The sequence below is a fragment of the Eptesicus fuscus genome, chromosome 9 (assembly GCF_027574615.1).
Source record: "Eptesicus fuscus isolate TK198812 chromosome 9, DD_ASM_mEF_20220401, whole genome shotgun sequence".
NCBI lineage: Eukaryota > Metazoa > Chordata > Mammalia > Chiroptera > Vespertilionidae > Eptesicus > Eptesicus fuscus.
The window spans coordinates 8928245-8954389 of NC_072481.1; the positions used below are offsets into that span (position 1 = coordinate 8928245).

The 26145-nt window shown below is 49.7% G+C and overlaps 2 protein-coding genes across 4 annotated transcripts in view; one reads left to right on the top strand and one right to left on the bottom strand.

The window, feature by feature from the left end:
- The window catches only part of ZBTB17 (zinc finger and BTB domain containing 17), a 31276-nt gene extending 19438 nt beyond the window's left edge, over positions 1–11838 (bottom strand). For all 3 annotated transcript variants that reach the window (XM_054720702.1, XM_054720701.1, XM_054720703.1), the window contains exon 1: positions 11722–11838. In XM_054720702.1, the coding sequence (XP_054576677.1) occupies positions 11722–11728 (7 nt within the window). In that variant the 5' untranslated portion in view covers positions 11729–11838. The remainder of the gene's footprint in view (positions 1–11721) is intronic.
- Positions 11839–18397: 6559 nt separating this feature from the next.
- Positions 18398–18939, top strand: SRARP (steroid receptor associated and regulated protein). The gene has a single exon (XM_028155608.2). The coding sequence runs from the start codon at positions 18398–18400 to the stop codon at positions 18902–18904; it is 507 nt and encodes a 168-aa protein (XP_028011409.2). The 3' UTR covers positions 18905–18939.
- Positions 18940–26145: the final 7206 nt, after the last annotated feature.

Sequence of the window (26145 nt, forward strand, 5' to 3'; positions counted from 1 at the left end):
ACTCGGGAAAACTTGATGAGCAAAAATTCCTTACGGGGACAAAACTGAAAATCCCCTGGAAGAGCAGCTGGTAGCCCTCTGCAGAGAGAGCCTCAGCCCTGGGGCGAAGCTGAACACCGTCCGGGGGGCCACCCAGCAGCTCCGCAGGCGAAGTTAAAACTCCTGCCTGGGAATGGAGCCAAGCTGGTGAAGTGCTTTGGGCACAAGTACTTAAATCTCAGCACCTCCACGTCCTTTCTGTAAAACGGGGCTGGTAATAAGTTTCCACGCCGTAAGGTTGCTGTTGGCCTTCACCATTACTATTACATATTAACCCGTGCCAGCAATATGGGTAAGTTGGTGAAGAAAGGGGGAACAGAATGCTCTAATCTTCGCCCTATCTTCTGAAAATAGATGCAAAAATCTCACCAAACACCCAAGCACCCATCACAGAAAAGCTTTCCACCTGAAAAAAGACCAGGAAAGGCCCTGCAAACTGCAATGCTTACTCCACTCAACCACAGCTGTACGAGTACAAGGCAGAGGTAGGTGCTCATACTTGACGGCAAGAGCCACCTTCTTCCTACCCAGAACACTGCTTCTGAAGGAGCCAGGAGAACGAAGGAAGAGTTAGCTACTGCGTGATCCAAGCCAGATGAAAAGGTCCGCGGAGACCAGCTGTCTGGAGGGGGCTGCATTCTGACTCAGTGCAGCACATGCTTTTCCCGTGACTTCTCCGCGTGTTTCCTCATGAGGATTAGTGACTGCGAGGGGCCCTTCTAGTGTTAAGATCTAATAACTGTTGAGTAAATGATTTAATTAACAAGACTGCTAGGTTACAAATGCATGCGCTTTAAGTATAATAGATACTGTGTGAACAACAATAAAAATGAGATATTCATCTTGCATTTAGCAGATTATTTTTTCATTTAAAACTTTCCCTATATTGAAAACCTTAAGATTTCCAAGTAGGAACATGAACTATGTTGGACATGAACATCAACTATGAATATATAAGAATATATGTAAACTACATAAGCCAACATCAGGTTATATATTTACTATTCCAGAAAGAACTAAAGTTAATATTTCATAAAACTTTAAAAAATATGTTTTTATTGATTCTTATAGAGGAAGGGAGAGGGAGATAGAAACATTGGTGAAAGAGACACATTGATGAAAGAGGCACATCGATTGGCTGCCTCCTACACACCCCCTACTGGGGATTGAGCCCGCAACCTGGGCATGTGCCCTGACCAAGAATTGAACCCGGGACCTCTTGGTCCATGGGATGACTCTCAATCCACTGAGCCACATCAGTGGGCCAATATTTTATAAAACTTGACTGGGAAAGACAAAATGAGCAAGAGGATATTTTAGAGGAATATTTTGGGGGATCTCAAAAGCTTCCATTAGGCCCCGGATAAAGCATGGTCAAGAATACATGTCTCAGTTTCCACTGGTTTTTAAAAACTGTCAGGCTCGCCCTGGCTGGTCTGCCTCAGTGGATAGAGCCTCGGTGGACTAAAGGGTCTCAGGTTCGATTCCGGTCAGGGGCACATGCCAGGTTCGATCCCCAGTAGGGCATGTGCAGGAGGCAGCCAATTAATGATTCTCTCATCATTGATGTTTCTATCTCTCTTTCCCTCTCCCTTCCTCTCTGAAATCAAGAAAAATATCCTATATAATAAAAGGGTAATATGTAAATTGTCCCCTGAACCAGGAGTTGTTTGACCAGGTCGCAGGGCCGGCCCACCAACCACCCAGGGCCCCTCCCCCCGCCAGCCCCACCCCCAATTAGCCAGCACACCTGGATTGGGAGTGGGGCCAGCTGGCCAACCTCCGGCTTCCCCTCCCCGTGACTGGCCCAGCCGAATCGCACCCCCCCAATCAGGGCAGACCGGCCAGACCCCACCTGTGCACGAATTCATGCACCGGGCCTCTAGTATTAAATAAATACGTAAAATAAAAACTTTTGGGCTCCTGAGCCCAGGCCTGAGTGCTGCTCTAGAAGACAGCTTTGGCCAGCAGCCCTGGGATTAGGAGGCCTGAGCCCCAGCTTGCCTCGAAGAAGCAGTGCTGCTGACCTCCTGGCCCTCAAATCCCCTCCACCAGCTGGAGGAGCTTTCGCAGGGACCTTTTGCATCCTTGGCGGTTTTTCAGCCAGCCACTCTGAAGTACAAGCTTAGCTTCAAGAAAAACTTAGAAACCGCCCCAGGTGCTGCCTGGTTCCTTCCTGGTCCTAAGGCAGGCAGCCTGAGAGAGGCAGACGCAGAGGCACAGAGAGACGGACACAGAGACAGACACACAGAGCCAGAGCCAGCACTTGCAACGCCACGACTGCTCTGCAGGTTCTGCAGGCCGGTCCCAAGGCCGATCAGGAGGGCTGTAGTGGGGAAGGGAGGGTCCACAAACTAAATTCTTAGGGGTATGAAAGATTGGCCAGAAATCTCAATGTTCTGTTTCATTCCTATTACCCTTATTTTCTCAATGCCCCAAATGCAAATATAAACTGGGGGGAAATATCTACAACCAAATGATAAATAAGAGCTACTAGTCCTGATATACAAAAGACTCTTAAAAAAGTAATCAACAATGAAAGTATGACACATAAAAGCTTGTAGACAAATGTTCATAGCAGCATTATTCATAACTAGAGGCCCAGTGCACGGATTTATGCACCAGTGGGGTCCCTTGACCTGGCTTGCAGGGATCGGGCTGAAACCGGCTCTCCGACATCCCCCGAGGGGTTCCGGATTGCAAGAGGGCGCAGGCCAGGCTGAGGGACCACCACCGGTGCATGATCGGGGAGGGACTGCAGGAGGGCTCCAGGGCATGTCCGGCCCGTCTCTCGCCCAATCCTGATCAGCTGGACCCCAGCAGCAAGCTAACCTACTGGTCGGAGCATTTGCCCCCCGGTGGTCAGTGCGCATCATAGCTACAGGTCAAATGGTTGCCTAGGCTTTTATAGATTGTTGAAAGGTGGAAACAACCCAAATGTCCATCAACTGAATAAATAAAGTGTGGTATGTCCATACAATAGAATATCATTTGACAATAAAAAAGTGTTCATACATTCTACAACATGAATGAACTTTATTTTTTTTTATTTTTTTTTAAATACATTTTATTGATTTTTTACAGAGAGGAAGAGAGAGGGATAGAGAGTTAGAAACATCGATCAGCTGCCTCTTGCACACCCCCTACTGGGGATGTGCCCGCAACCAAGGTACATGCCCTTGACCGGAATCGAACCTGGGACCTTTCAGTCCGCAGGCTGACGCTCTATCCACTGAGCCAAACCGGTTTTGGCATGAATGAACTTTAAAAGGGTGAATTATATGCTAAGTGAAAATCTTACCAAAGCTATTGTAAAAATGAATCAATAGTCTCCCAACAGAAAAATGAGTCAAAGAAATGAACAAGCAGCAATTCACGAAAGAAGAAATACAATAAGTAAAAAAAGAAAGAAAGAAATACAAGTGGATATACTCTATACAGAAAAAAATAAATAAAAAAGATGTTTCCCCTGGCTGGGTGGGTAGCTTAGTTGGTTAGAGCATTATACCAATACGCCAAGGTTGAGAGTTCAATCCCCTGTCAGGGCACATGCAAGAATCAACCAAAGAATGCATAAATAAGAACTACAAATCAAAGAAAATAAAAAAATAAAAATAAAAAAAAGAAAGAACTACAAATCAATGTTTCTCTCTCTCATTCAACCTCACTAATAGAGAAATCTTTTATAATAAAAGCCTAATATGCTAAGTGTCTGGCCATCCGGTTGTTCAACCAATCAAAACATGATATGCTGCTGAAACCGGTTTGGCTCAGTGGATAGAGCGTCGGCCTGCGGACTCAAGGGTCCCAGGTTCGATTCCGGTCAAGGGCATGTACCTTAGTTGCGGGCACATCCCCATTGGGGGGTGTGCAAGAGGCAGCTGATTGATGTTTCTCTCTCATCAATGTTTCTAACTCTCTATCCCTCTCTCTTCCTCTCTGTAAAAAATCAATAAAATATATTTATTAAAAAACAACAACATGATATGCTAAGGAACTCAACTGCTCGCTATGACGTGCACTGACCACCAGGGTGCAGACGCTCTGACCGGTAGGTTAGCTTGCTGCTGGGGTCCGGCCGATTGAGACTGAGCTAGATGGGCCAGACACACCTTGGAGCCCTCCTACGGTCCCACCCCGGCTGGCCAACCTCCTATGTCCCTCTCCAGCCCCAATCATGCACCGGTGGGGTCCCTCGGCCTGGCCTGCGCCCTCTTGCAATCCGGGACCCCTCAGGGGATGTCGGAGAGCCAGTTTCAGCCCAATCCCGCAGGCCAGGCCGAGGGATCCCACTGGTGCACAAATTCATGCACTGGGGCTCTAGTCCTACCTAATCCTACCTAATAATAGAGTAATATGCAAATTGACCATACCTTCGCTACACCCACAAGCCACGCCCACCAACCACGCCCACCAGGAAACCGTTGCAGGGACGTTGGGGTGTGGCGGAGCCCAAGGCCGGGAAAGCCTGGGGTGGAGGCTTTCCTGGCCTTGGGCACCAGCGGGGAGCCTGCATGGATCACAGGCAACCACGGGGGGTCGGCTCCTGGGATCTGTAGCAGGGAGGCTGGGGTGCAGCAGAGGCAAGGCGGCCGCCCGGGGCCAAGCTCCAACCCTGAAAGAAGGCAGAAGGCGGTGGCCACAGCCAAGGCCTGGGTCCCCGGTGCCAGCAGAAAACTGGTGCAGGCAGCCAGGTGAATGAAGGTCTATTGCACGAATCTTCGTGCAAACGGGCTGCTGGTATAAATATAAATAAGCACAAGGTACCACTTCCAGTATCAGACTGACAAAAAGTGGAAAGATGGCCAGTTTCCACTGTGGCCAGGACACGTCCCAGTGAGCAGGAGCAGAAAACGGTACTCTCTGGACGGCAGCCTGCCAACACTGAAGCAAATGTTTAATGCACTCACTGGCTGGGTAAAAATTAATGTTTGGAAGTGAGTAACTGGTCAGAGAGCCACGGAGCATATGCTGCGATTTCCCACTCTGATAGGGCATTTCACCAGCTGTAAGGAAACTGTGAGTCCTGGTAAAGGACTGTGCCCAGAGCAAACCCTAATAAGCTCTACATACTAAGCACTAAGCACTCGGTGAGGGGAGGGGGGGAGAGGGTGCTGGCAAGAGAAATCATGGACTGTTGTTTCCAGAGGGCAGAGGCACGTGGCAAGACCACCACAGGGGCATGAGGTAAATAACTGAACAGCTCCTACGGCAACCTCCCTGCAAAGTCCGGTAACACCATTGCTGGGGGGACGTGAGCAAACTGTCAGTGAGTGTACACTGGGGAGACCACTTGGTCAAAATGAAAATGCGCACGCCCTGTGAGTCAGTCCCACACCTGGGGTGTATCCTGGACAGGCTGTGCCTGTGTGTCCCACAAACGGCAGCACTGTTTGTCTCGGCAAAACATTGGAAACAAACCAAATGTCCACCAGCAATAGAAAGATCGATAAGTTCTCATACAATGGAACACAATTCATCAATGAAAAAGAAATACAACTATATGCACCATGGGTTAATAATCTCAAGATGTTAAGCCAAAACTTCAAGCCATTGAAGAAAACAGCATGACTATATATCAAGTTCAAAAACCTGGAAAATTAAACAATACATTGTTTAGCAATGCAAACACATGTGGTAAAACTATAAAGACAGGCAAGAGAATAACAAAAGCTAAATTCAGTGATTACCTGGGGGGTCAGGAAGGGACGCTCTAAAGGTATCATTCCTTTTTGTAAACTGAGTGATGGGTACAAGTTATGTTCCTTGAATCTTGTTCTTTACACTGTATATACTTTATACTTTGTATCTACTCAATGTTTCCCAAATAAACTTGTACAAATTTCAACAATGTTCTTTGACTTTAAAAAATGTTTTGAAGCATTTACTTGAGCAGTTGAGTGAATTACAGGAAACCAGGAAAGTCCCTGACAGGGCCCAGTCAGCCTGAGAGACTGAAATGAGAAGTGCTCACCCACCTGGCCGGTGAGCCGGGAGCAGCTTCCCACCGGCAGCCGGGCCTTGCACTCGGGACAGGAAAGAGACTGCGTATGAATAGTTCCAGGACAGGAAGTGCTAAGGGGGGGTGGGGAGGACAGGTTCTGCTGCCAGACCCTTCGAAAGACCCGAAGTGGAATGTTTTTGATGTTACAGTGAGCCCACCAAGCCTGCTCTCTGGCCTGGTCCCCACTGTGCTGGAATGCCACCTCTGAGCCTCTGCTGTTTCGAGGTGTGCGCAACCCTCAATTCCACCCATGCCCTCTGCTTCCTTCCTTGGAAGCTCAAGGCTTCTCTCCCTCCAATTTCCTAACAAGCAGGTTTGAATTCAGGAGCCCAAGCCCTGGTTTTCTGTGCGTGTTGGTGGTGATTACATTATTAAGGTCGACCTCAACTAGCTATTAATACCTAGGTGGACCTGAGAGAGTGCCAGGAACCTATGCAGACACTCAATACACACGCACACGTGTGTACACACACACACACACACCTGTAGCAAAGGCTGAAATCACTGTGCAGAAATGCTTACTTTTTGACCTCTATTGTTTCAATCATTATAAAACTGTAGCCAACAGCGCCCCCCCCACAGCACGCCCACGCCTTTCCCTTCCCCCTCCTCCTCCCCACAGGCCAGTTACCTCTACCTTTCTCTCTAAGCTCCAAGGGCCCCTTCTTGTGCCTCTGTACCTTTCTAAGTAAACTTCTCCTACAAAAAATAATAAAATAAAAGTGTGCCCAGTAAAAGTAGACTACCTCATCAATCATTCCACCCATTAAAGTTATGTGCGAGGCCATCAATATCCCCCATTTTACAACTGAGGAAACCGAGGCACACATCTGGTAAGCAAAAGGAGCGCACACGCCCAGGTGCGTCTAGCTTAGTCCTTGCTCCGCCCCTAACCCTCCAGTGCAGTTCTTGGGTGGGGGCCATTTTGCCCCAGGAGAGGTTTGGCAACGTCTGCGGGCCTTTCCGGTAGCCACAGCTGGAGTTTGGCAGGTACTGCTGGCATCTGTGCAGAGGGCAGCGATGCTGCTTAACATCCACAAGTGCACAGGGAGCCCCCCCCAAACTTACCCAGTCCCCAATGTCAACAATGTCAAGGTTGAGAAACCCTGTTCTACTGGGAGAAGACAGACAGAGAAACTATCTTCTAACCTAAACTCTCACAGTTCTCCATGGTTACTTCCCATGTTACAGCCAGATACCAAATAAACCACCAGGTCCTCCCCTCTCTTCAATCAATGGCATGCCAACCCCACACCACACACACCACACTGAGGTTCTCTCTAACCCCAACTGCCAGTTCCTCTTCAGTCAGTCAAAGCCAACGTCCATCCATCCAACAGCGTTTACTGAGCACTAGCTATGTGCCAGGAAATGAGCTACACAGTGGGAATACCAGGAGAAACCAGACCCTGTCCCTGCAGGGAAACCTATGATTATGACATGAGTATACTAAGAAGTCACAGAGGAGGGGCTCCAAACTCAGCCGTGGTGGGGGCTGGGCAGGGCTCAGGGAAGGTTTCCTAGAAGCCTTTGAGTCTGGAAGGAACCCTTGCCTTCCAAGTACCCCTCACCAGACTTTTCGGAGTATGGTCTCTGAGAATCCACAGATTGACAACTATAATTTTTTAAAATTGATTTTATTTTTAAAAAATATTTTTATTGATTTCAGAGAGGAAGGGAGAGGGGAGAGAGAAACATCAATGATGAGAGAGAATTATTGATTGGCTGCCTCCTGCACACCCCCTACTGGGGGTAGAGCCCGAAACCCAGGCATGTGTCCTTGACTGGAATCGAACTCGGGACCCTTTGGTCCACAGGCCGACGCTCTATCCACTGAGCCAAACCAGCCAGGATTTAAATTGATTTGAGATTTCTACAATGGAATACCACGCAGCTGTAAAAAAGAAAGAACTCTTACTATTTGGAGAGTATTATGTTAAGCGAAATAAGCCAGTCAGAGAAAGGTAAGTATCACATGATCTCACTCATATGTGGAATCTAATGAACAAAATAAACTGATAAATAAAATAGAACCAGAGACATAAAAAAAGGGAATAAATTGATTTTAGGAAGAGAGAGAGAAACATCGATGTGAGAGAGAAACATCAATCGGTTACCTCATGAATATACCCCGACCAGGGATCGAACCCACAACTTGGATATGTGCCCTGACTGGGAATTGAACCCGCCACCTTTTGCTGTGGGTGACACTCCAACCCACTGAGCCACACCAGCCAGGGCCAGATTGACAACTTTAATTAGGAAGCTCGGTGGAACTCCCGAGGAAACAGGGAGGGCAGTCCTTGTACAACCTGGATAATCCCTGCCTCCAGGGAGGTCAGCAACCTGGTTTCCCCGTAGGATTAGGCCTTCTTCTATTGCAAACCTAACTGCCCTCTCTGGCTTGGAACCACCCTGCACCTTGCAGCAGGAGGTAACTAACATTTGCACATCAGACCTTGTGAATTACATGCCTGACCTCACATAACTCTCAAAACAATTCTGAGGTAGAGATTGTTATCCCTATTTTACAGATGAAGAAACTGAGGCGCAGGGATGAAGGAACTGGACCTTAGGACACAGCCACTAAACAGGGACGCAGGGATTCACACCAATCCACACCTGAGTCACTGCTGCCTCTCTCTGAGGGGACTTTTAGTTACCAATCCAAGACAGGCTGTTCACGAAATCCTCACCACCTCAGCAGAGCATTCCAACAGTCACCCTGTGCACCACACACTTCTGAATACGGTGCTTCTAACAAATACTGTGATTATCCATACAGCCAAGAGTTCCAGTCTTCCCCAGGTCCACACCCCTGGCACCTCGCACAGTCTCTGACACGCTGGGCACAGAAAATGCTAAATGCAAAATGAAGCCTGGACTCCCTGGGCACAAGCAACATAAACCTACCCAAGCCAGACCAGCCTGCCTGGGAAGCATGCCCAGCCCTCTCACCAATGCAGTGGACTTCCCCGCAGGCTGGGCCCAAGACCCAAAGTCAGCAATCTAGTCACACAGGGGACCAAGCAGGTTCTCAGTATTGGAACAGTCATGAGTCATTCTTTGTACACAAGATGCTTATGTTTGGGGACATGTTGTTCACAAAGTATGTATCTTTAAACATCAGAACCGTAAAAGGAATGAGCGTGTGCTCCCCACTGTCTTGTCCTTTCTGCCAAATGGAGTGCATGCATGAAGCAGGAGCTGGAGCAGCCAGCTTAGACCATGAGATGGGAGCTCAGGTCGGAGGAAGGAGAGCCACATGACCAGTGGAACCCGGCTCCTGGATGACGTCACAAAACAGAGGGAGCTGCTCCACCAGCTCTGGACTCCCTACTTCCAGACGATTAAGGGGCAAGGAATAAACTTCCCTTTTGTTTCAGCCACGATATTCTGGGGTTGCTATGCTGCAGCATTTTAAGAATTATAACAAGGTGTGATCACTACCCAATGTTGAGGCTGGTCTTTGTTGGTAAAACAACAATAATATCAGTAATTTCCCCTAAACTAGGATTTTGTCATTTGTATAACTTTAAAGAAAAGCCTATCTTGCCCTAGCTGGTTTGGCTCAGTGGATAGACCGTCTTGCCTGCGGACTGAAGGGTCCCAGGTTTGATCCCAGCCAAGGGCACATGCCCAGGTTGTGGGCTCGATCCCCAGTAGGTGCAGGAGGCAACCAATCAGTGATTCTCTCTCATCATTGATGTTTCTCTCTCTCTCTCTTCCTCTCAGAAATCAATAAAAATAATATATATTTTAAAAAATAGGTTATCTTGCCCTAACCATTTTGGCTCAGTGGATAGAGCGTCAGCCTGCGGACTCAAGGGTCCCAGGTTCGATTCCGGTCTAGGGCGTGTATCTGGGTTGCGGGGCACATCCCCGGTGGGGAGTGTGCAGGAGGCAGCTGACCGATGTTTCTCTTTCATCGATGTTTCTAACTCTCTGTCCCTCTCCCTTCCTCTCTATAAAAAATCAATAAAAATATATATATTTTAAAAAATAGGCTATCTTGAAAGGGTGATCTCAATCACAATGAGCCTTGAGAAGGACACAAACCGACCTGCTGGTTTTGTTTCGTCCTTGCGTAGTTCAGTCATACCTCCGATTTCCAAGTGGCCCAGGCTACTCTCTTCTGAGTTTGTCTGGGTAAACTCCAGCTTGACTCTCCTCCTCCCACTCATTACCTGAATCCAAGTCACCCACGTGCAAAATGTGATGGGAACCCAAAGGGTACCTGCTTCTTTAAGAGCTGCCCTTTCATCCATCCATCAAACAGGCAAATGCAGAGCACTGGACACAGAGCCTGGCACAAAGGAAGTGCTCAATAAATGTTAACTTGCGTCATTTTGGTCTGCTGTGGCCACTGGCACTTCTCACCTGAAATATTCTAGCAGACTCTTACCTGACCTCCAGGGTCACTCCCTTGAATACATTCTTCACATAGCCACAAATCTGATTCTTTTTTTAAAAAATATATTTTTTTATTGACTTTAGATAGGAAGATAGAGGGAAAGAGAGATGGAAACATCAATGATGAGAGAGAATCATTGATTGGCTGCCTCCTGCATGCCCCACACTGGGGATTGAGCCCGAAACCTGGGCATGTGCGAACTGTGACCTCCTGGTTCATAGGTCAATGTCAACCACTGAGCCATGCCAGCCGGGCCACAAATCTGATTCTTAAACGACTCCCTGTCAACCTAAAATGTAAACTCCATAACTAGATTTAAAAGGCCCCCCGGAGGGCAGACCATACCCTGCTTCCTTAGTCTTTTTTAAATTTTTTTATTGGTATTGGTTTCAGAGAGGGATAGAGAGATAGAAACATCTATGATGAGCGAGAATCAGAGACAGGCTGCCTCCCGCATTGCATTCCCCACCCTGGAGAATGCGCCTGCAACCCAGACATGTGCCCTGACCTGAATCCAACCCGTGACCTCCTGGTTCCTAGGTCAAGGCTCAACCACTGGGTCACGCGGCCGGTCGGCTTCCTTAGTCTGAACTCTCATCTTCACTCGAATCTCTGAGAGGAAGAGCCTCACTTGCTTAAGGACACGGTTGGCAAACAGGGACGGAAGCCAGGCTGCCTGGCTCCCCCGTTCACTTTTAACCACTATGCCAGTCCTGGGTCACTCGCTCTCATGTCAGAGCCCATCAGGGGACGAACCACCGTCTGTGGAACGAATGAATGAATGAAATAACTGTACCCAGGGACAGTCTCGCCTCCTACTCTGCCAGAACCTCCAGACCCCCGGCCGGCCTGTGCCTCTGCCCCTGCCCCAGCCAGAGAGAGTGAGCTGCCCCGGCACCCGCCACCTCGTGGCCACAGAACACCCACCCGCGGCGGCGCGGGGGCTCCGGGGGCGGTGACAGCTGCGCGGCGGGGGCGGAGATGCTACCAGCTGGGGTGTCACCAGCCCGGGAGGCGACTCGCGCTCCCCAGCCGGGACTGCCGGCCCGCCCGCCCACGGCCCGCCCGCTCCCCGCGCGGCGGACCCCGCCCCGCGGCCCCTCGGCTTCCTGCCCCGCGGGGTCCACTCGGGCCGGGTTCCCTTGCCACCCCACTTCCTCCCCTCCCCCACACAACCGTCCCGGCGCCCCGCCGCGCCCCGACTTCCGCCGCCTCCGCCCGGATCGCGGGGCTCCCCCGGCGCCCGGCGCCTGCTGACCCTCACCTGCCATGTCCCGGACCCCGCCGCTGAGGGAGGTGCATCACGACCGCGAGCAGGCCGGGGACGGCACTTCCAGGCAGACAAAGGGCGCCGCCATGTTAGAGTCGGGCGGAACCGACCTCGCCGGCTTCCCGGCTGCAACTTCCGCCGCAAACACAGCGCCCGCGCCAGACCCGGCGGCGGCCCGGCGCATGCGCCCGGCTGCCCAGCGGTTGACCTGAACTTGTGCGATTCGAGTGGTTCTCCTTGTGCCCTTTCCTTGGCTTTCTGTCCCACATTCGACAGTCACAGCTTTTACCGGCTCAGCGCGGACCGTGTGCCAGGACCTGTGTCATCTCACCAACCTGAGCCAAGCATGTGTCTCCCCTTTTGGAGAAGGGAAAACCCAGGCGCGGAGGGGTGGGGCCCAGGTGTGAACTCAGGGCGGTTCCAAAGCCACAGGTACCGGATGTGATTTTCTGTCCGCGGAGCCAACCGGTACCCTCTCTCCCTCAGTTCCCTTACCAGCCTGGCTGCGAGGACGGCGGCCTCTCCAACTCCCAGCACCTCCAGGCCACGGACTTCTCTATTTTCTCACAGTTCGTGGGCTTTCTCCTTTTTTCCTTCTTTTTTAAAAATATATTTTTTTATTGATTTCAGAAAGGAAGGAAGAGAGAGAGAGAGAGAAACATTCATGATGAAAACAACAACATTCATGATGAGAGAGAATCATGGATGGGCTTCCTCCTGCAAGTCCCCCACGGGGGATGGAGCCCACAACCCAGGCAGGTATGTGCCCTTGACCGGAATGGAACCTGGGACCTTTCAGTTTGCAGGCTGACGCTCTATCCACTGAGCCAAACCGGCTAACAGGGCTCCTTTTTTCACTTCTGAGCTTGTGTATGTTACATGATTCTTAATTTTAACAACACTCTTGCCACTAGTGGGGGGGTGAGGGGCAGGGAGTGAACCTCAAACCCAGGAATGTGCCCTTGACTGGGAATCCAACCTGCGACCCCTCTGGGCGGGGCAACTCTCTGTTTTAGAATAGTAAGAAGCTAGGAAAATTCCAGGACAAGTGGAATGGGGAAGCTGAGACAGATAGTTAAACACCAGTTTGTGTCTTATCTACTAAATCCTATCTTCCTTAAACTAAGGACACTTAAAAGTAAATGGTTTGCATTTCTCCTCCCCAACCAGGGGGTAAACAGTTTAAATCACCCTATTCCCGGAGACAAATAACAGAAATCCAATTAAGTGCCATTTGCCAACCACACCCAAGGACAGACAGATTAAGAGGATAAATCTCATTTTGGTCCATCAGCATAAAACTAATGAATATTTTTATCGATCCTCCCCTAAGACTTCTCCCAAATCTCAGCCTTTAAAACCCCTGAAACCGAAGTTTCAAGCGCGCTCTCCACGGAGCACGCCTCTGCCATTCCCTTTCCCTCCTCCTTCCCCCACAGGCATGTACCCCCTAACCTCTAAGGGACCCCAAGAGACTCGAAACCAAGGGAGCAATGGGCAGCGGGGATGATGCTCAACCGACTGAGCAACACTGGCCAGGGCCATCATCACCCCTCTTGCTAACCCAGCCAGGAAATGTTCTCAACTTTAAGGACTAGTGTGATTAGAGTATGCTCACCCAGATAATCCAGGATGATCTCCCCATCTCAAAGTCCACACCTGTGATAATATGGCTTAAAATACACGTAAATATATATATTTGGTTCTTAGTCCAGGTTCCTGGCACCGAGCTCCTAGCACCCTCAGAATTTCCAAATGAGAAGAGAGATCAAGGCATCTTTGTTATGTTAATGAAGTGGGTTTTGCCCCTAGGTCCCCTGAGGATGGGGAAAGGACTACCAATCAAGTGATTACTGAGTTGGAATTTTCCTCTGGGAGGAGAGAGGGGCTAGGGATTGAGTTCAATCAATGACCAATAATGTAATCAATAATTCCTTCAGGAAAACCCAAAAGAATGGGGTTCTGGGAGCATCCAGTTGGTGAACACGTAGAGATCTGGGGAGAGCGGTGTGCTCAAAGCTTTGAAGCTCCTCGTCCCTTTGTTAGGGTCAAAAAATAGAATATTGGGGACTCGCTCTAATTGTAAGAAACGTAAATCCCGCTCTGGTAACGGCGATTATTCTGATCAGAGAAAGCACATTCTCACCTGGCTGAGAGCTGTGCGCCCTGGGACCTGGGAGCTCACATCGGAATGCAGTCCGTCCTCCTTTCCCGAGAACTGCCTCTCATGATGGAAAGATTTACAACCTCGTGGCTGGAACAATCTAGTCCCGGAGGCACCCGCTCTTTACCACCCCCAGCCCCTATTGCCTATAATCTGGTCCCCGGGTGCCTGGAGGTGCCCGCCCTCTGCACCCCCTCCCCCCCGCCCGCATGACTTGTAACCTTTAGCAGGGGTCCTCACACTTTTTAAACAGGGGGCCAGTTCACTGTCCCTCAGACCGTTGGAGGGCCGGACTATAATTTAAAAAAAAACTATGAACAAATTCCTATGCACACTGCACATATCTTATTTTGAAGGAAAAAAACAAAATGGCAAAAACACCCGCATGTGGCCCGCGGGCCGTAGCTTGAGGACGCCTGGTGTAAGGATTGTACCCCGACTACTTTCCCAGGCCTGTAATTCCTACTTTCTCGTGTAATCTTTGTTCTTCTACCCGATATTAGGATTTGGCTTATGGAGAGAGGCAGAGCGGATGTTTGTGGGTGACCTGCTGCTCCCCCATACTGCTGGCAGTATTGGAATAAACGCTCATGTAGGAGTCTACCCTGTCTCTGCTTAATTGGCTCCAGTAGTGACAGGCAGCCCGGACCCCTGGGTTGTCCGGTTTTACCTTCCCACATACCTTGCCCTATGCATCTCTTTCATCCGGCTGGTCCCGAGTTACTAGTATAATCTTTGTCAAATCAAATCAGGAGGCTTTGGCTAGAAATGAATGACAGAGATTTAATCAAGGGATGTGCAAATAGGAAACACAACTAGGCAATGCCCAGAGTGTTCCAAAGAACCAGGTCTGCATTCTCAGCCTCTGGATTGGTGTGAGGTGCTGATCTTCCAGAAGTCTGTGATCTTTCTAGATAACAGATGTGGATGACCAGATCACCTTGTGGGTCTGATCAGAAATTCCTAACTGGGCAGGTCATGGTGGGTAGTCAATCCCTAGGCCTATAACTTTTTAGTAAAAGGTTTATCTTGCCATAAGCAATCCCATTGGTCCATTGTTTCTGTGCATCTAGATTAACTCAACTTTGAAATAAACCGCAAGCACCCTTAAACAGGGCTGGTGTGGCTCAGTGGCTGAGCATTGACCTATGAACCAGAAGATCATGGTTCGATTCCTGGTGGCGGCACATGCAATGCCCGGGTTGCAGGCTCCGTCTCCAGTGTGGGGTGTGCAGGAGGCAGCCGATCAATGATTCTCTCTCATCATCGATGTTTCTATCTCTCTCTCTCTCTCTCTGAAATTTAGAGAGAGAGAGAGAGAGAGAGAGAGAGAGCGCGCGCACAGAATCTGGTTAACTATCCTGAAACCCAATCCCCACCCTGCTCTCTTCCATCTTCATGCATTCTTCCTTACATTCCCTTCTTAATTTCAAATGCATATAAGAAATTGCAAAACTGTTGTTCTCCGGAGCATTTGAGACCTTGCTCCCATGCATCTGTTGTCAGTTTGCCTCAAATAAACCGTTACAAAAATTCTCTACAGGTTTGGATGTTTCTTACATCAACATGGGTGTCTGGTGGTGTGGACAAGAGAACATTCTTTCCTGATTCTTCAGAAGGTTGTCTATAGGGTTTATATATCTCTCCAGGCATTGATGTACAGCTGAGAAGTTCAAAAGTTTAAGTCCTCAGGCTCCTTAGAGTAAAATTAAATCTATTCCTCATGCTTCAGCCCATTTGGTCTGAACCGGTTTTGTGAGCTTGACTATACAGACTCCATTTTCAGTCAGCTTAGCTGGACTGACTTCGTCTTGTTTTCCTACTCATTCCTCACCTTTAATAAGAAACTGGCCACCTAAGAAGTAACATGTTTCTCTGACACCGGTTTGGCTCAGTGGATAGAGCGTCGGCCTGCGGACTGGAAGGTCCCAGGTTCGATTCCGGTCAAGGGCATATACCTTGGTTGCGGACACATCCCCAGTAGGGGGTGTGCAGGAGGCGGCTGGTCGATGTTTCTCTCTCATCGACGTTTCTAGCTCTCTATCCCTCTCCCTTCCTCCCTGTAAAAATCAATAAAATATATTAAAAAAAAAAAAAAAAGAAGTAACATGTTTCTCTGAATTCTGTGAGCTGCTCTAGCAAATTAATCGAGCCCAAGGAGAGGGTTGTGGGAACCTCTAATCTATAGAAGCTCGATGACAACCTGGACTTTTTTTTTTTTTTTAATATATTTTTATTGATTTCAGAGAGGGAGAGAGATAGAAACACCAATGATGAGAGAAAATCATGGATCGGCAGCCTCCTACACGCCCCCTTGTGGGGATCAGGCCTGCGACCCAGGCTTGTGCCCTTGACCAGAATGATACCTGGCACCCTTTGTTCCTCAGGCTGACGTTCTATCCACTGAGCCAAACCGGCTAGGGCACAACCTGGACTTTTGATTGGCATCTGCGGTGTGGGAGTGGGGGTGGGGGTAGTAGTCTTGTAGGAGAGCCCATAACCTGTGGGGTCTGACACTACCTCCAGGTCCTATCTCCAGGGAGACAGTGTCTGAACTGAGTTAATTGCTTGGTTGAGTGGGGGGAAAACACACCTCGGAATTGATGTCAGAATCAGAATACAGTACTCTTTTTTGCTTTTAATTGATTTTAGAGAGAGAGAGAGGAAGGGAGAGGGGAGAGAGAGAGACATCAATGGGCTGCCTCCTGCATGCCCCCTGCTGGGGATCGAGCCTGCAAATGGGCAAGTGCCCTGACCCCTGACGGAGAATCGAACCCGTGACCTTTGGTGCGTGGGATGATGCTTAACCAACTGAGCCACGCCAGCAGAGTTACTTCTTATGCATAATAGTAACCCTGTTTCCATTTAATGAAACGATATCAATTTTCTTTGTTAAGTATTTTTCTTTTTCAGTTGATTGGACTTAAAGGATGCTGTGGACTGTGTCCTCCCCAAATTCCTATTCTGAAACCTGCCCCCAGTGTGATGCTATTAGGTGTGTGTGTGTGGGGGGGGGGTCTTGGGGAGGTGATCAGATCATGAGGTGGGAGCCTTATAACAGAGACCCCCAAAGAGCCCCCTTGTCCCAGAAAAAGAAGACAGCTTCTACGAACCAGTAAGCAGGTCTTCGCCAGAAACCAAATCTGCAGACGCCTTGACCTCGAACTTCCCAACATCCAGAACTGTGAGAGAAAAATGTTTTTGTTTAGGTCCCCCAGACAAAGGGCATGTTCCATAAACAGCTTTCCCTGAATGCTTCAGTAGGAAAAAACGTAGCGCAGCAAAGCTGGTGGTGGGGACGGAGGCTTGGGAAGCGGAGGCCTGGATGAGGAGGCTCTAAGGCCTGTCCCGAGACAGAAAGCCGCTGCCGTCGGAAGAAATGGTGTCTGTTTGGTAGAAGGCCTGCCTCCCTCAGACCCAACAACCACCTTGTTGACATAACCCTGCGGATCAAAGTAATCCCCCAGCTGCCCCAGGCCAGTTCCTGTGGTTCCGGGAGCCAGGACATCACTCAGGCGATCCGGATCCGGCAAAGAAAGAAGGTCTGGTCGTTGGATGGGGAACGACATCCGGGAAGAGGCTGCCAGAAACGGCTCCTCCTGCCTCCGCTCAGCGGCCAGGCTCGACCCGGTGCCGGGGCAGCAGCGGTGGCCTCATCAGAAGACCCCGTGGACCGGAGAGCCAGCCCCGAAACCATGGGCCCCGGGACAGAGCTGGACCCCAGTTCAGGGAAGAGGTGGCAGAGGCTGCCTCGGCCCCGGAGGTGCTGGGAGGTGAGGGCAGAGCACAGCTACCCTCCCTTGGGGCTGCAAGCCAGGGGTGGACTTCACGTTGTTTCTTGTATTAACCGACCGAGCCGCAGGGAAGCTCCCTGTAGCCTGTGGCGTGGCCACGAGCACACAGTTCAGAGGGGCTGTGTTTATTAGGAGGGAAACGCGAAACATCACTGTTCGAAGAGCCCCGGCTTTCGCCTCAGAGCCACCTGCTCTGGCAGCTGCTCCCCTGATACACGGACGGACGGGGTTGGCTCACAGCTGCTCCTCCCTGCGCTGGGCTCTGAGTTGGGAGGGAAGCACAGAGGAGGAATCCTCGGGGCAAAGGGGCCGGGGCGCTGAAGGTGTTCTCTGAGGTTCTGGTCTGATGTGGGGCGGGGAGAGCCGCATGGTGCTCCCTGAGGGCCCCAGGCCCCACCCCAGGCCCACGCTTCCAGAATCTGCGTGTTGACAAGATGCCGGGCCATCCGTGTGCCCAGGAAAGACGAGAAGCTCCGAGGACGTGGTCCCTGCTTCTGGGAGGCAGGTGGCGGAGCAGGGGAAGCAGGATGTACGGTCCGGTCTCTCTGCGGCTGAGGTCCAGGCCCTGAGACCCTGCTCCTTCCATGTGTGTGTGTCAGCGCTTGCGGAATGAACGAACACGTGGTTCAGCCGATGAATGAACAGAACCACATCCCATGTGCTAACACAGCCTTTGGTCTGTGCCTTCCTTCCAGCCCACCGTCAGAAGGCCATGCCCGTGGCCCACCGTCAGAAGGCCATGCCCGTGGCCCACCGTCAGAAGGCCATGCCCGTGGCCCACCGTCAGAAGGCCATGCCCGTGGCCCACCATCTGAAGGCCACGCCCACAGCTCACCTAACTTTCGTTATCGACTGTGCTAGTGGGAAACAGCTCTCCCTGGCAGCACCCCCTGTGCCACCCCAAGCCCCCGGTCCTTACCTAGGACTTGTCACCCCTCCAATGAAGACCTATATCTTGTTCTGTGGGGACAGCCAGCCACATCTGACTCAGGAGGCCTCCCTGGGTGGGGGGCCCCTTGCCCAGGCCAGGGGCACCCTGCCACCCTGCAGAGGGACTGCGGCCCCAGCTTCCTCCCCACTCAGCCCACTATGCGCCCAGGAGGCCCCTGAAGCCAAGGGGAGCCCCTTAAAGACAAGGCCTGCAAAGTATTCAGCCTGGGAAACAGTCAGGGGCTTGCTCAAAGCTTTCTCCTCCTGTGTCTGTGGGCAGGCAGATTGACTGGAACAGCCTGACCGTGGGAGGAGCGGGTTGGCCCATCAGTAGATGAGGGGATAGAAAAACTGTGGTACATTTACACCATGGAATACTACGCAGCAGTAAAAAAAAAAGAAGGATCTCTTACCCTTTGAGACGGAATGGAGGGACCTGGAGAGTATTGTGCTAAGCGAAATAAGCCAGTCAGAGAAAGACAAGTATCACATGATCTCACTCATATGTGGAATCTAATGAACAAAATAAACGGATGAGAAAAAAATAGAACCAGAGACGTAGAAGCATGGAATGGACTGCAGAATTTCAGAGGGAAGGCAGGGGTGGGTAGGTGGATGGGAAGAGATCAACCCAAGAACTTGTATGTATATGTATAACCCACGGGCACAGACAATAGGGTGGTGAAGGCCTGGGGCGGGGCACTGGGTCCGTGGGGGGATGAGGGGGACATATGTAATACTTTCAACATTAAAGATGTAATTAAAAAATAAATAAAAAGTGCCCTAGCTGGTTTGGCTCAGTGGATAGAGCGTTGGCCTGTGGACTGAAGGGTCCTGGGTTTGGTTCCGGCCAAGGGCACATGCCCGGGTTGCGGGCTCGATCCCCAGTGGGGGGCATGCAGGAGGCAGCCAGTTAATGATTCTCTCTCATCATTGATGTTTCTCTCTCTCTCTCCCTCTCCCTTCCTCTCTGAAATCAATAAAGAAATATATTTTATAAATAAATAAACAAACAAACAAACAAACAAATAAATAAATAAAAAGTGGGAAGGAGCGAGCACTGTGAGCCACCCTCCGGGGGCCATCGCGCTGGCATCTATCCCAGGGCCGACCAGAATGGCGTCAGGACGCCCCAGCACACACGCTGGCTGCTGCCGTCTCGGCTCACATGCAAGTGTATAGGTCACCCAAGGGCACGAGACCCAGCGGAACTGAGGTGGGATCTGGCCACCCGAGTGATAAAGGGAACTGGCTCCTCAAGAGGGAGCGGAAGTGTGCAGAAGGGAATGGAGTGTCCTATCTGAACAAATAAAATAAGAGATATTACTTATTGAGCATCTACTGCATACCAGGTTCATGCTGCCCCCCTAGAAACACAAAAAGGGGGGCTTCTGCTCCATAGGGCAGTCAGGTTCCCCAGCGGGAAGTGTGCTCACAGGTGTGAGTGAGGGTGTATGTAGGTCTAAGAGATGCACAGTGTGTGCGAAACACTAAATCAACCCACCTGAGGAAGGGTGTCAGGGCTCTCAGATTAAAATTATTTATTCATTGACTGTTTTTACCAGGTTCCTACAAACATTAATAGCCAACATGTATTGACCGTTTGCTCTGTGCCAGGGAAACAACATCCTTGTTGTGCCAGTATGGGGACGCACTATTTTTGTACCCATTTCACAGATTAGGGAACTGAGGCACAGAAAGGTTGAGGGACCCACTTAAGTCCCCATGGACTAGTACAGTTGGGATTAGAACCTGTGTTTCTCTCTCTCTTCCTCTCCCTTCCTCTGTCTCTAGAATCAATAATTAATAATAATAATAATAACCCCAAAATTATACCAATTAAAAATAAAAAAGCCTGGTGCTCAAGTTCTTGCTCCTAACCATAGGGTCAATGGCCACTCATCCTAGTAAGGTCTCTTAGGCAGAGGGGATTCAGAGAGAACAGACATGACCCTGTCTTTGAGCGCACAGCCTGGTGGGAAAGTTGAGAAAGGTGACTACTAATTGCCATAGCTCCTGACAAATGCAACAATAGGGCACACAGAATGCTGTTGGGGCTGGAGGAGGGTGCCCAGCTCACTTTGGGAGAGGAAATCAGGGAAGGCTTCCTGCAGGAAGTGACATCTAAGCTACAATCTGACCAATGAGTGAAACATACAAAGGCAAGGAGGCAGGCGTGGGAGTGTTCCCGGAAGAAGGACCTGGAACATACAGTCAGTCTGGCTGGGGCATTCATTCATTCATTCACCAAGTATTTATTGGGCATCTACTGGGTGCCAGGCTCTGCTAGAAGCTGGGACGGAACAGTGATAAAACAGATGGGGCCCCACCACCAAGGTGCTTATTCTCTAGCAAAGCACACACATGAAACGAGCAGACAGGCCAGAGAAGTGGCAGGGGCCACGTTATGTGGGGCCTTGCAGGTCACAATGAGGTCTTTCGATTTTATTCTGAGATGGGACACTGGAAATTGTGAGCAGAGTGACATGACCAGACCTACCTTTTAAAAAATGTCCTCTAGCTCCACCAGTGTGGCTCAGTGGTTTAGCGCCGACCCAGAAACCAAGAGGTCGCTGGTTCGATTACCGGTCAGGGCACATGCCCTGGTTGCAGGCTTGATCCCCGGTAGGGGGCATGCAGGAGGCAGCCAATCTATGATGTTCCCCTCTCATCGATGTTTCTACCTCTCTATCCCTTCCCCTTCCCCTGTTTCTAAAAATCAATAAAAACATAGTTTAAAAATACAAAATTAAATAAAACTTTCCTCTAGTTCTTGTGCTGGGATCAGAAGCTTGAGGAAGCTGCCCCTTAATTCAGGCAAGGAGGGGATGGTTTGACCTAGAGAGGTGGTGACAGAATAATCTGGACAACATAGGTGCCTTCCTCTCTCTTCTCCTCGCTAAGAACCAGTGGGCCAAAATAAAAGGAAACAAAGCAAAACAGAAACAACAAGAATCACTGGGCTAGAAGAGCCCAAGACAACTGACAAAGGGAATTTGAGGAAAAGCGTGCAGCCTTTGGCTGCACATCTACCTTTTCACCAGCAGGTGTCGCCCTATCATCAGACTGGAGGGCACCCTGGCCCTGTTTGGCTGGGGAAGGTGGGAAGGTGCGGGGCTCTGAGCCAGAGCCCAGGGGCCAGTGGCTCAGTGGGGGGGTCCATGTATTCAGAAGCCAAACTCTCATTCTAACCAATACCGCTTTCATCTGCAATAATGACTGCTGGTGTTTTTAGGTGCACCACCCGCCTCAAGTTCCTTTCACACCAGACCTGTGAGGTGGGTGCAATTTTTATTGCCATTATACAGATGAGGAAACTGAGGCACAGAGAGATGAAGTGATGTGTTCAAGGTCGCCGACTCAGAAAGAGGCAGAGCCCAAATCCAAACCCCAGGCAGTGTGACCACACACCTGTTGTCACAGCATCATAACCCCATGCTCTACTGTAGGCCCTCCGTCCACATATGTTGAATGAGCGAATGAAGGAAGAATGAAGAATTTCCAAGGACCCAGCCCAGGGCCTGGCAGCATGTAGGGAGCGTCTGGGAGGCTGAACAGGTGAGTGGGGCCCTCATTGAGATGGGGCACAGGGATGGAGGAGAAAAGCTCAGTTAGTCTCTTCAGCACAGTCCTATGAGATGCAACTCCATTTTACAGATGAGGAAACTGAGGCTCTGGTAGGTTAATCAACTGGTCACACAGCTAGTACGTGGCAGAGCCAGGCTGGAAATGGAAGTAATTTGGACCTCAGAGCTTTAACAACAGACCATACTGTATGGACTTACCGAAAACCTGTTGAGGGAATGAATCAATTAATAAATGATAGACTTTAACCCAGCTGGCGTGGCTCAGAGGTTGAGTATCAACCTATGAACCAGGAGGTCACAGTTTGGTTCTCCATCAGGGCACATGCCCAGGTTTTGGGCTCAATCCCCAATGTGGGGCGTTCAGGAGGCAGCTGGTCGGTGATTCTCTCTCATCATTGATGTTTCTATCTCTCTTTCCCTTTCTCTCTGAAATCATAAAAATATATTTTAAAAATAATAATAACCCTAACCGGTTTGGCTCAGTGGATAGAGCGTTGGCCTTCGGATTCAAGGGTCCCAGGTTCGATTCCGGTCAAGGGCATGTACCTTGGTTTCGGGCACATCCCCAGTAGGGGGTGTGCAGGAGGCAGCTGACAGATGTTTCTCTCTCATCAATGTTTCTAACTCCCTATCCCTCTCCTTTCCTCTCTGTAAAAAAATCAATAAAATATATATTAAAAAAAATAAATGATAGACTTTATTGAACCAATGAGTGAAAGGGTGAATAAGTGAATGTGTCCCTAGGTTGGCAGCCATGCTTAATTCAGGACCATGTCCCCTCAAAAAGAAATAAAGTAAATGAGCCGAAACCGGTTTGGCTCAATGGATAGAGCGTCAGTCTGCGGACTGAAGGGTCCCAGGTTCGATTCCGGTCAAGGGCATGTACATTGGTTGCGGGCACATCCCCGGTGGGGGGTGTGCAGGAGGCAGCTGGTCGATGTGTCTCTCTCATCGATGTTTCTAGCTCTCTATCCTTCTCCCTCTCTCTCTGTGAAAAAGCAATAAAATATATTTTAAAAAAAAAGAAATAAAGTAAATGAGGACATTTTATGTATGTATTTAGAGAATGTTTATAAGAGTTTATTTGAGCCAAACTGATGACATTGCTGAGAAGCAAGATCTCAAAGGTTCCAATGAGATAATTTTATTGTTTAAAAGTATGTTTTTTTTAAAAAAATAAAAGTATATTTTTATTGATTTATGGGGAGGGAGAGAGAGAAAAACATTGATGAGAGAGAATAATTGATTGGCTGCCTCCTACATGCCCCCTACTAGGGATCAAACCTGAAACCTGGACATGTGCCCTGCCCTGGAATCGAAATAAATACCTGTTGCCTCTCACTTCAAAAGGCCTTTTTAATTTAAGTTAGCAGTCCGCAGCCTTAACGTGCCTGGGGTGGTAGATGGTCAAGGGTTGTGTGAGAAGGGAGGGAGGGAGGAAAGAGCAGATCTACCACCCTGCCCTCTCCTCTCTGGCTCCCTGGGGCCAGCAGCCCTGCTTTTGTCCTTCAGGGAGGCACCCAGAGGGCCCCCACCCAGCCTAGCAGCCCCCACGCTCTCCTGGAGGGATGTCACTGGATCCAGGCGCTGGGGGACTGGCCTGGCTGGTGCTGGCAGTGAGCCCCAGGCCAGCTGTGCTGACAGTAAACAGCCCCCCTCCCCTGCCCAGGGCCCTGGCCTTGCTCCCCCATCCAGCCGGCTGAAGACACCCAGCCCCTCAGGACCCTGCCGTGTTGGAGGGCAGAGCCAGTGTGGGTGGAACCTTTGATTTCCTTGTTCGGAAAACAACAATTTTAACAAGAGCTTAGCACTTACTGAGCTTATACTAAAACATCACCTCTCTCAGCTTCCTCACAGCTGCCCTGGGAGGGCGCCATCTGATCTTTGTTTATCGCAGAGAGGACTAAGGCTTCCGAGGTTCCCACCCCACCTCCACACCTGCCCCTCCCCCCCCCCCCCCCCCCACACACACACACAGGCTCTATGAGAGGCCAGGGAACCTTTTCTCTCTGCCCTCACCTGCTTTTCCTGGAGAGAAGACCCAGGTACTAGGGCAGCTCCTCTGACACCACCCCCCCTGCCCTGCCCCGTCTTCGTCCCAATGGCAGCAGGGAGAGTGTGGGTGAGACTGGGGATATCAGGATCCGAATCTCTATGAAATATCAGTATCTGCACCCTACCGGGCCTTCCAGTGCATGGCAGCATACGTGAGCTATGCCACTACCAAGTGCCAAAGCTTTTACACGTGGATGAAAAGGGGCCCCGTGCTAACCTGGCTGACTCAGGGAAGGCCTGCATGGCGGCCTTGCAAACTCAGGAGACCTAAAGGAACCACAAAGCATGGTCTGAAATTAAAACCTTTAATCAGCCAGCAGTGTCTATGGGTAGTCATGTCCTAGGCCAGTATCTTCCCCGACAAAGGCCAGGTTCCATCTTTACTGAGCCTACTGCTGTTTTGCGTCTGAGATAACATACCTGTGGAGTGTCAGGGCAACGGTAACTTCCCTTTTCCCGGACCCTCAGAGCACAGCCCTGGCTGAGCCCACAGATCCCTCTTGTTATTGTTATCGTGTTAATTGTTGACTGTTAACTATCTTATGCCCACCTGTGTAAAAGAAGCATGTGCCTATCATTTTACTTTTTTTAAAAAAAAATATATATATATTATTGATTTCATTGATTTCAGAGAGGAAGGAAGAGGGAGAGAGAGATAGAAACATCAATGATGAGAGAGAATCATTGATCAGCTGCCTCCTGCACGCCCCCCACTGGGGACCGAGCCTGCAACCCAGGCATGTGCCCTTGACCGGAATCGAACCTGGGACCCTTCAGTCTGTAAGCTAACGCTCTATCCACTGAGCCAAACCAGCTAGGGCTGACTTTGTATCCAATCTCAGAGGTTTCCCCGATTTGCCTTCTCCCACCTCCCTAATCTGTCACCAATGGATTTCATATAACCCACTTACGTCTTCTCCTTTTATGGTAATGTATAAAACAAGATGAAAAACTGCCCTTCTCCGGAGCACTATCTCAGTACCTTGAGATTCTGCTTCCTGGCATTTGTCAACAGTTTGGCTCAAATAAACTGACAGAAATTCTTTACAGGTTTGAATGTTTTGTTGTTGTTGTTGTTGTTTTACATTAACACATGCATTACAAAACAATTCTAACAGGTAGACCCTATTAGCACCATTTTATTTCAGCACAGAGAGGTTAAGGTACTTGCTCAAGATCACACAGTTCAGAAAAAGTAGAGCCAAAATTTGATCCCAGGTCATGTGACTCCAGAGTTTGTGACTGACCCTCCACTCTTTACTGAAGCTTGTTAGCATTTTTATTTATTTAATGTATTTTTATTGGTTTCAGAGAGGAAGGGAGTGGAAGAGATAGAAACATCAATGACGAGAGAGAATCATTGATGGGCTGCCTCCTGCACCGCCCCCCCCCCCCAAATGGGGATCAAGCCCACAACCTGGGCATGTGCCCTTGACCAGAATCAAACCTGGGACTTTCAGTCTGCAGGCCGACGCTCTATCCATGAGCCAAACCAGCCAGGGCAAAAATATGTGTTTTATTGATTTTTTTAATATATGTTTTTGTTTTTAAATATATATTTTATTGACTTTTTACAGAGAGGAAGAGAGAGAGATAGAGAGTTAGAAACATCGATGAGAGAGAAACATCGATCAGCTGCCTCTTGCACACCCCCTATTGGGGATGTGCCCACAACCAAGGTACATGCCCTTGACCGGAATCGAACCCGGGACCCTTGAGTCCGCAGGCCGACGCTCTATCCACTGAGCCAAACCGGTTTTTGGCTAATATATGTTTTTAAAAAAACATTTTTATTGATTTCAGAGAGGAAGGAAAAGGGAGAGAGAAACATCAATGATGAGAGAGAATCATTGATTGGCCACCTTTTGCATGCCCCCGCACTAGGGAT

Coding starts and splice junctions, on each gene's coding strand:
- SRARP (XM_028155608.2), top strand. CDS start 18,398: ATGCCCGTGGCCCACCGTCAGAAGGCCATGCCCGTGGCCCACCGTCAG.